The sequence below is a fragment of the Cibotium barometz genome, chromosome 20 (assembly GCF_041138505.1).
Source record: "Cibotium barometz isolate CiBa-2024 chromosome 20, ASM4113850v1, whole genome shotgun sequence".
Lineage (NCBI taxonomy): Eukaryota > Viridiplantae > Streptophyta > Polypodiopsida > Cyatheales > Cibotiaceae > Cibotium > Cibotium barometz.
In genome coordinates, this window is record NC_141065.1 from 26,088,669 (window position 1) to 26,099,589 (window position 10,921).

General features: G+C 43.3%; 1 protein-coding gene across 1 annotated transcript in view; it reads right to left on the bottom strand.

The window, feature by feature from the left end:
• The window catches only part of LOC147627712 (Pseudouridine synthase family protein), a 104,450-nt gene extending 99,317 nt beyond the window's left edge, over window positions 1-5,133 (bottom strand). Inside the window, exon 1 of the mRNA XM_086814664.1 lies at window positions 4,045-5,133. Coding sequence (XP_086670790.1) covers window positions 4,045-5,062 — 1,018 coding nt within the window. The 5' untranslated portion in view covers window positions 5,063-5,133. The remainder of the gene's footprint in view (window positions 1-4,044) is intronic.
• Between the last annotated feature and the right edge of the window lie 5,788 nt (window positions 5,134-10,921).

Consider the following 10,921-nt stretch of genomic DNA (forward strand, 5'->3'; position numbering starts at 1 on the left):
TCCCAGAATAATACATGGAAGAGTGCGAGGGCAAGGGGCCATTTTATGTGGCCCTTGGCTGCTCGTCGGTCAGCCCATGGTCAGCCGACAGCAGTCGTGCATCACGTGATCAGTCGGGCAACACAAACACAGTCGGCCAGCACAAAAAAACAGTCGTGCATCACCTGATCAGTCGGGCAACACAAACACAGTCGGCCAGGCATCTGGGGGCAACCGACAACCCCCACACAGCTCTAGAAAAATAGGAAAAAATACGAAGAGTGAGGAAAAATGGGAAGACACCAAATATGGGCGGTCACACCCACAACAGAGGCCCTGACATAGTGTACAGATAGATGACTGCTAACAATGAGATCTCCAGCTCAAAACCACTCTGTAACTCTAAATCTGTCCAAAACAAAGCAACTGGTTTTCAGCTTGCTGTTCCCACTCCCGTGGATGAAAAGAGTGGCTTAGGTGATGGAGAATGAGCACCTAAGAGGGTTTGGCCCAATTCAAAATGGTTTGGGAGAATGGAGCTTATAACTGGCATGAGAAACTAGGATATGAGCCTAAGATTTATCCTTGACACAGAATGGGGTAATCCCTTGAGGGGGGGATTGTTGGGAATCAAGGTCTTACCTATGTGTGAACCCACTCCTAGAGTGAGGAAGTATGTGTGTGTGTGTGTGTGTGTGTGTGTGTATGTGTGTGTGTGTGAACCACCTCTTAGAGGGGTATCAAATAATATCTAGATGTTTGTGTGCCAGTGACATAAGCAGTGATGTCAGGAGGCAACCTTTGTAACCTATAAAGATACTTGTACTTTCATTGAAATTATCAAGCAAGAGTCACGTCATTGTGTCGTGTACTTTACCTCTCTCTAGTCTTGAGCTGTGTTCTCTCTCTAATACTCCATAGCCATGGCTGCCTCTTACCTTTAAGCCTCCATAGCTATGAACTATGGTTCAACAAGCAAAGATGCCATGATCAACCTCAGGAAGGAGACCATTGCGGTGTTCAGGGACAGGGCATGAAGGCAAGGGGACAAAGCGGAACAGATGCACAAATCTCAACACCATGTTTGGAGTGGAATCAAAGACATGGCAATGTTTTCAATGAAAAGGTTGCCAAGAAGGAAGAATGACAAGTTTGGGAGTCCATGAAGAGACAAAGGGATGATGACGGTCATCCAAAGTCAAAGGTTGGAATCTTGCCGTAAGGTTTAACGGGAGGGGATGTCATGTGCACACATGGACATGGCTAACCTCAAGGCTAATCCCTGATTTGGGCAGCCGATAAACAAGAGTTTAGGGCACTAGCAACGCTCAGGACCTCAGGTTTATGCAGAAGAATCCGTATTTGGCCAGACAGTCGTCGGCTACGTGGACAAGAGCTTACAGATGAAGTCAAGATTTCATGTATTTGTCGGTTTTGTCCTTGTTGCTGGCCAACAATAGGTCGGCTTGTTTATGGGCATATAAGGAGCCTATATAAAGGCTAGGCCAAGATTTAGAAGGGCATCTGACCCCATTCTTGGGATAGGTCAAAAGTCAATTCATTAGAGGTATAGGTTACCTTTTGGAAGGCCAAAGGCCACATATTTGTATAGTCATATTGACATCTTTTGTACCATATAAAATAATGAAAATACGTCTCTCTCTCTCTCTCTCTCTCTCTCTCTCTCTCTCTCTCTCTCGGTGTCATGCATCAAGGTTCCTATTCAATTTACTTAGGGCTGGAAGAAGGTACATAGAGCTTCCGCATATGACAGTTGAAAAGTAGCTAGAAGCCATATGTTGTCTTCAAGCTGTTCGAGGACATGGGACATACGCAGAAATTGATGGGGAGTCTTATGCTTGCCCTAAAGTATCTACCGGTTATATGTGACAATACCATCTCCATTCAATCTTAGATGAGGATTGGACAGGGGAGACCTTGTGGTTGGAATATTGCACTAGAAGCACAAGGCACTAGGACTTGTTTGTGCATTAAGCGGACTAGTGTTTGCCAACAACTAATGCAGGATGCATTTGGCATGACAATTGAGCTGTGTTATGATAGAGATTATTGAACTTTAAGACTAGATGTCCTATTGGGATTTGGCTCTTGGATGAGAGTTGGATTAGCAAGGTCTACACTAGCCTAGGTAAGAGGCAAAACACTTGAGTAGATGCTAAGGACAAATGTACAGATCTAGCCAGGGATTCACTTACATAGACTCATCTCCTTATACATTTACGAGGACATGAATTGAACAAGAGAAGGGAAGTATGTTACGTCCTGACAAGCCTAGGATTAGAGCTAGAAGTGTTACCCAGGTTAGGATAAGGGCTCAATTGGGACGTGGGGACCTTGAGGGTTCACATGTGGGCTAAAGGCGCTAGCAAAATGAGGTCTAGATTGACTGAGCTTACTAGGCTAACAATGGCTAAAAGCTTATAAATAAAGCAACAGCCAATAATAGCCAGGTTATTGCTATGTAAGTGACCTTGGAGGCACTTATGAGTTATTAAGGTATCCACGCAATAGACGAGGGCTACCAAGGGCATGCAGGACCTCATGGCCATAAAGTTGCAAGGTGGTTGATTTGGCCTAGTGGTATGGGACGCTGGGTTGGGACCATTGGTACTGAGCAGGCTCACCACAATCAAACCTCATGGTCGCGGGTGGTTCGAGGCACTGAATCTAAAGTGGGGTGGTGAGTCGCGAGCCACAATCTATCCCGGCCATGTGATGCATACGATGTCACGTCTATGAAACCTCGTTAGGGTTTTAGTTCTAGGATAGATAATCCTTGGGTTTGGCCTATGGAGATCCTGCAGTTGTGCCTGTGGCACAAGTCTATGTACCCTCTTTACAAGTTTTATAATGTTGTACTGGCCAATTGGTCACTTATTAGACCATTTGGTCGAGTGCTTGGGGAAGCCCAAGTGTGTGTCAAGTCCTGTCCAAGTCCTGAGCAAATGTGTCATGTCAAAGTGTCAAAAGGCAACCATTTATACGGTCAAAAGCCTTAGTCTTTAGGGGGCCATGGGCCAACCCATGGGCACCCTTGGTCTGGAACAAAAAGGGGCAAAGGTGGACCAATTATTGGGCTGATGGAGGGTGTCTATGTAAAAAGACTTTAAGGGCACATTTTTTGAGAGCAATCTTGGGGCCAACCCTAGCTCTTGATGCCTATATGAGAGCAGCCAGCCAAGGGCGTAAACCATCTTGCAACCTATGAGCTCAAGGATCATCCCAAGCATGAAGAGGTAATTGACCCTTGAATAGCTTGCATAAGGGGAGCATAGAGATCAACCATATCTTCATCATCTACGCGACCACATCTGGAACAAAACGCACAGGACATAAGCACCCTACAGCAGCAAGAAAACACAGCATACAGGCCCACCAGACAGCTGAAGCAACAGGGTATATACAGAGAGAAAACACAGCCCTACAAATGTCCCGAAAAAGCCCCAAAACAGAGGTTCCATTCAGCCCAAAACAGTCCAAAGGTGTCTCTGTTCACTGTCTAGCAGACAGCCAGTAAGTCAATCTTGTGCTTCATTTACATCTTGTAATACATAAGTAAATACACCTCGCAAACAGGTGGGGGCCCTTAAGAGGGTGGTTGGCACAAAATCGGGTGTGTTGTGTGAAATCTCTCTCTCTCTCTCTCTAACTCTCCTTTATCATTCCTGCAAATTTCAGCAGGAGCTTGAGGGTTTATTACTAGTCAGTTCAAACATCTACTCGATGAGAGAGATGTATGTGCCAAATGGTCCTGACATTGAACACATAGAGAAGACCTTCAAGGAGAAAGTCACTGCACCATGCTCAACTCTTTTGCTAGAACAAGGCCAAAGAACAATAGAAAAAAAGGCCTGCATGAAAGTTCACCACTAAAACAATCAAAACAAATATGCAAACTCAACCACAGGAGACTACCCCCCTTAGCAAACTAGAACAAGAACAAAGTATGCCTCAAGAAATACGACTCCCAAGTAGACAAGTATATTGAGGGCACATGTTCTAGCCCCAAAGCAAACTGGTAAATCAAATGAGAGACGTCGATACCTTTAGGCTTGTCTATGAGCACAACAGTGCCACCCGGCACATTCCACTTTTCAGGAAGATCCATTCCACGCTTCAAAATTGGCGGCTTCGGAGGATTGTTTGCATCCATATTATCGTCTTGCACGGCTGATGATTGCTGGACTTGCTGTTCACTTCTAATTCTATTCTCATATAATTGCTCAGTAGATGAAACCCATGTGTCCTCTACGACCCCTGCATTCCCATGCTCTCTACTGGTGGTTTTCCCATCATGTGACGAAACTGCTGATGGAGCCCGGGATTCTGGGTACACTGATGGACCTGATGACCCATGGTACAATGGGGCCCTTATTGTCCGAATAGTAGGTGTGGTATCAAAGAAAGGGCCATCACCATCAACATCGTTTATAGAGCTTTTCTTTATAGAGCTAGGCCGGGAACGTTGGCTGCGAAAGCTCTCTTGGCCTGCAGCTCCAGGACTCAAGGCCTTCGCAATGGTGGGGTAGTCCATTTTCTTGTAGACTCTATCATCAGGAAACCCTGCTGCTGCTGCTGCTGCTGAGGGCTTTGAAGGGGGGGGTTCAGGGGTTTTGTTTCTGTAAGCAGGCAAAAGCATACAGTCCAAGCCATGCTTTGGGAAATACTTTTGTTCAAGCCTTCTGCGGAAGCGTTCAGTTCTACCCCTCTGCCATGGAAAAGCTAGAAGCTCATGGAAGAACTTCTCCTCTTCCATGGCAGCATAAGAGGGGAATTCAACCACATGGGGCTCCCAGACCACAGAACCTTTGCCAGGGGGGTACTTGTCCTCATCACTATCGGATGATTCGCAGCTCTCACTTTCCGAGATGTACTTACCTCTCCTCTTCAGTAGAGCACAGCTTGCTGAGATGTTGGCGGCAAAGTGGAGACAGTAGTACCTTGCATAGCTGGGTTTGGGATTTAGCATAGGACCCAAGCTCCTCATTTGAGTCCTGGGTGTATATACCGTCTGGGCTGCAACTCGTATGAGGCTTTCATGTACACTTAAGACTTCAGCCATTGCAGGAAGCTTACTTGTGTTGAAGATGGCCCCATGGACAACTTGTTGTAAGGGAGGTTACAAACGACATAGGTGAAAATAAATAATTAACATCGCTATTTGGGTTATAATGATTTTACTTATCTTTACCTTGAATGCAAATATATATATATATATAGATATATAGATATATAAGGCCCCAAAACGTTTTTTTCAAAATTTATTAATTTGCTTGTTTTTGTTTCTAAGGTATTTTTGGATTTCAGGTTTTTAGGCTTTGTAGATTGCATACTATAAGTGACAGATTTTATTTTTCCATTTATAGTAGATTTTGAACACGTGTTCGTCTCTCTCCCCTCTTCTGCATGCCTCTCGACGACACAGCACCCAAAAAAACTAGTTGCGAGACAAACTGGCTCTCTCTCTCTCTCTCTCTCTCTCTCTCTCTCTCTCTCTCTCAAAACTCATCGAAGGAGACATCAACGATGTAACAGAAGTTTAGTGCTTCATGTTGTCACGCTCTCGCACAACAAAAGGAAGGGGGGAGATTTTATTCTTCTCTCCATTGCTCCTGAGCTCTCTCTCTGCCGCTATCAGGCATGTGTACGTGTTGCTATCCATTCCTCTAGCTCACAAGCAATTACTCTCTCTCTCTCTCTCTCTCTCTCTCTCTCTCTCTCTCTCTCTCTCTCTCTCTCTCTCTCTCTCTCTCTTGCATACAGCCGACGAGCCCGAGACACTCTCCCTCATATAAGGCTAACAATCTCGCTCTACATGATTCGCAGAGAGCCGACAAGATTCCTCGCTACACACTCTCTTGCACTCGCTCTCTCTCCACGTTTCTGCAACAAAAGTGGGAGGTTGCTTACCCAATGGAGCTGTGTCACCAACGTGGAGAGGGAGACGGGTAGGGGGGGTTGTAGGTTGTAATGATATTATTGATTAATGCCACATGAGTGGCATTAATAAATACATACCAAATAATTGTCTTAATATACATACCAAATAATTGTCTCAATATATATATATATATATATATATGTAAATATTCCAAAATCTAGTGGAATGTCTGTAGCATGTCAACATGTCGAATATTGGACAGTGTGTTGTTTCCTCCCCCTCTATCTCTCCCTGACTTGTGTAGGAGCACGTCGTTTACCAAGCTCTCTCTCTTGCATATTCTCTTGCTTGGAATCCAATCACTAATGCTTAGAGAGTTATCAGCATAGTAGGACTCTCTCGCATGTCTCTCTCTTGCTATGGATGTTGAAGATGTTGTCTCTCTCTCTCTTGCTATGGACGTTGAAGATGCTCTCTCTCTCTCTCTCTCTCTCTCTCTCTCTCTCTCTCTCTCTCTCTCTCTCTCTCTCTCTCTCTCTCTCTCTCTCACACACACACACATACACGACGGGAATGGGGTGCATGCTCTTCTTTTGTTGTCATAGGAAGGGTATGTGCATGTTGAGTATGTTCTCTCTCTTTGCTCATGTACCTAGATCAGATTTTATAGTTCTAGATTTTTGTTATCTTTCTTTATTACTATTTTGTGCCCAGGATGATGTACCTCATGGATATTATGTAACCTTTTGGTCTCATAGGTCATTTTGGCCTTTTGAAGACGTTAATACAACTTTCTTTCTTTATTTCTTCTTCTTCTTCTTCTTCTTCTTCTTCCTCTCTCTCTCTCTCTCTCTCTCTCATGCACACACACACACACGATGGGAATGGGGTTAATGCTCTCCTTTTGTTGTCCATAGGAAGGTGTAGCATTATATGGTAGTGATGGACCGTCAAGGGCACTTTTTCCCTCACTAGGAGGTTTTTTCCCCCATGTGTATGTACACCCTCTTATCTACTCATTTTGGGGTGTGACCTTATCTTTTGTATCTGGCACACATTTGTTTATTCTAATCTAGTGAGTTTGTGTGCTCTCAAGCTTCTTTATCTTATGTGTGTGCATTGTTGTAACCCTAACCCTAATTCCAACAATTGGTCAACAAAGATTTGGTGTGCAGCAACATCTACAGTGTCTTCAACAACATCAACCATCATACTTTCGCCAGTAACACTCTATTCTCTACTCTGTGTTATTTTTTATACACTTTGCAGGTGATTCAGTCAGTTGGCATCCATCCGGGGTTGCATTCAATGAATACGGAGTACTTGCAGTGTGTGAAAAGATTTTGCATTTGGTAGACAGTCATGGCTAGTGGTAGTGATGTATTTAACATGTTGTCTGCTGAGAGGACAAACTTAATGAGACTAACTACCCATTGTGGTCCTATATGATAAGGCATGTACTAGTTGCTAAAGGCCTTTGGAATGTGGTCAATGGTAGTGAAACTCGTCCTGTTTCACAACTACCAGTACATCTGAAGTAGAATTTGATATAGATGTGGCTCCTCCACATGCACCACTAGTACCTCCCACTGGTGCTCAAATGAGATGGGATGGAAAAGATGCACAGGCACATATATTGCTTGCACTTTCTGTGAAGCGAAGCATTATTCCACATATTTGGTCATGTAAGACTTCGAAACAGGTATGGGATGCACTTGTTGCATTATACCAGGTGCGCAATGAAGCACGTGTTGCATATCTGCGCACAAACAATTGGAGTCTAAGCACATAAATGAGGGAGACTCAATGAACAGCTTCTTATCATAGTTTTGCCTCTACCCTTAGACTCATGATGAAGGGAAATCCAAATGCCCTTACATTTGATGAGCTGGTTTCAATACTCTTGCAAGAAGAGCAATCTAGGAAAAACAGATTTGTTATGCGAGTTGGTGACCAAGCTTTTGTTGCAGTCAAAAAGGCAAAGGTAAAGCTTCTTCGCATGGTGGCTAAAATCAAAAATCAGAATCCTCAGGTAAGGATGCAAAGAAAGAAGGTGATAAGCCTAAAAAGAAGAAAAAGTGTCATTATTGCAGGAAACCAGGACACTACATAAATGCAAAAAAAAGCTAGAGAAGGAGAAAAAGAAAGAATCGGGCATGGTTGTGTGGTTGATGCATCTGCACCAAGTGTAGAGAAGAAGGAATCTCTAAGTTTTGCTCAAGATGATTGAGCATGGACTGTACATTGCAGTTATGACCCTTCTCTGTTCATGATGTATGCATGTCAGTGGTAGAATCGGATGCTTGGTGCTTTGACAGTGGTGCTAGTAAGCACATTACTTCACAAAAAAAATTGTTCTCATCTATGGAATCTGTCCCAAGTGCAGGAACCATCACATGTGCAAATGGTTCCTCATATCCTGTCAAAGGAGTTGGTAGAGTTGTGCTCACTGCTGCAAATAGGGGTGCATTTACTCTTTCTAAATTTTTATATATGCCAGGCATTAAGAAGAACTTGCTGTTAGTTTCAGCCTTTGCCTTGTTATGCTTGATGGTAAAATTTGTGGATGACAGATGTATAGTTCATGATAGAAATGATGGTTATTCTATCATTGTCTCAAGTACCTTGTTTCATGGCCTATACAAGATGGATGTATTTGAGAAGTTACAGCATGATGCTTGCTCAGTCTCTACCACTCGTGCTATGAGTGATGATGGCATGAACAATTCGGCCATCTGAATTATGGCAGTTTGTTACGCCTTCAAAGATATAATATAGTGTCTGAGTTGCCAACTCTTGAGACCCCTGCTAGACATGTATGTGAGGGGTGTATTCTTTGTAAAATGCATTGGGCATCATTTCCAAAGGATGGATCTGTGAGACTTGTTAAGAAATTACAGCTTATACATAGTGATGTATGTGGTCCTATGAGGACACCATCTATTGGGGGATATCTCTACTTCGTCACTTTTATTGATGATTACTCTAGATATAGCTGGGTGTATCAATTAAAGTAGAAGTCGGAGGTTTTTATGTGTTTTAGACACTTTGTTTCCATGGCTGAAAATGCATGTGAATGTAAAGTTGGCACCCTTCGTTCAGATCGCAGGGGGGGAGTATATGTCCAAGGAATTTCATGCATATATGGCTGAAAAAGGCATAAGGCATCAATGTACAGTGCCATACACACCTCAACAAAATGGTGTGGCTGAGAGGAAGAACATGTCTCTCATGGTGGAGATGGCACGATGTATGGTGAAAGCCCAAGATTTACTTCATGGTTTTTGGTTAGAGGCAACTATGTGTGCAAACTATGTGTTAAACAAATACCCTACCAAGGCCTTGCAGTCTAAAACTCCTTATGAATCTTCGCATGGCAGGAAGCCTTCAGTGGCTCAGTTGCGTGTTTTTGGTTGTCTTGCTTATGCTCTTGTGCCTCAGCAACAATGCAGTAAGCTTAATGATAAGGCAGTTAAATGCATATTTGTGGGATACAATTCAGAAAGCAAGGGATATAGACTCTACCATCCGACCTCAACGTGGATTTTGGTAAGTAGAGATGTTGTTTTTGTCAAAAACTCAGTTCAGCCCATGCTTTCATGTAAAAAACAACAGAATGTATGCTCACAGGACATGTTTGGTTTGCTCCTACCTATGGAGGGCAGCCATACGTAGAGCAATTGAATGCTCAACCAAGTGCTAAAATTCAGCCTTTGCAGGTGCACTTGGTTGAGCAATTGAATGCTCAACCAAGTGCTGAAATTCAGCCTTTGCAAGTGCAAAATCAGCATGCAAATCAGCCTTTTGATGAGGCAATTATTGAGGATGTAGTGGATGAGGAGAGAGTAGCCATAGAAGAATCTAGGCGTATGCCAAAATGGCTTGTGCAGACATTAAGGGATAGCAAGTTGGCAGCTCCTTTACCTAGCAGATCTCGTGCAAGTTCTCATCATGCAGGTTATTTTCATGTGGATCATGTTCTCATTTCTACTTTATGTAATGAGGAGGAACCTGCTTCATTTGAGGAAGCACATGATGATGATCATTGGATGCATGCTAACTCTATACTCAAGAATGCCACCTCGCATTTGATAGATCTACCTCATGGCAAGAAGGCCATTGGTACTAAGTGGGTTTACAAGTTAAAACGCAAAGCAGATGGTAGCATTAATCACTACAAGGCCAAAATTGTTGCAAAGGGATATGTCTAGCCAAAGGGCATGAGACCTTTGCACCCACATCTCGTATAACTACCAATAGGTGTCTCATTACTTTGGCAGCACATCATGGGCAGAATGTACATCAGTTGGACATTAAGAGTGCATTCTTGAATGGTGATTTACATAAGGAGGTGTATGTACAGCCTCCCGGTTTTGTGCTGTAAGGAGAAGAGTCTAAAAAGTATGTAGGTTGCTTAAGGCCCTTTATGGCCTTAAGCAGGCTCCTAGAGCATGGTATAAGAAGATTCATGCATACTTGGTTGCAAATGATTTTTGCAACAGTCCAATAGAGAGTACCCTCTATGTGAAGAGGAGTAAGGACACATTTTTGGTCAGCGTTCTATACGCTGATGACATGCTGCTCATGGGACTTGATATAGATCAGGTCCCATGAGCAGATTTGGGGACCTGATATAGATCAGATTTTAACCTTTAAGACTGATTTACAGTCATCGTTTGAGATGTCAGATTTGGGGCTCTTGCATTACTATTTGGGGATTCAGTTTATGCAGCGCAGTCATGTGGCTACACTTTGGAGAGACAGGTTCTCGACTTAGTCTTCAAGATGCAAGAGATTCTTTTGATGCTAGTTTATATCAGCGGGCTGTTGGATCTCTTCTTTATGTGTGCAACACGAGGCCAGATATACATAGTTGAGCAAATTTATGTATAGCCCAAGTACGAAGTATTGGCAGGCTGTTAAGCAGTTTTTTCGCTATTTATAGAGGGCACTCACTATTTTGGATTATTTTATCCAAAGGGGGGTGAGTCACATCTGCATGCTTTTAGTGATTCAAATTGGGCTGGATGTTATGACACA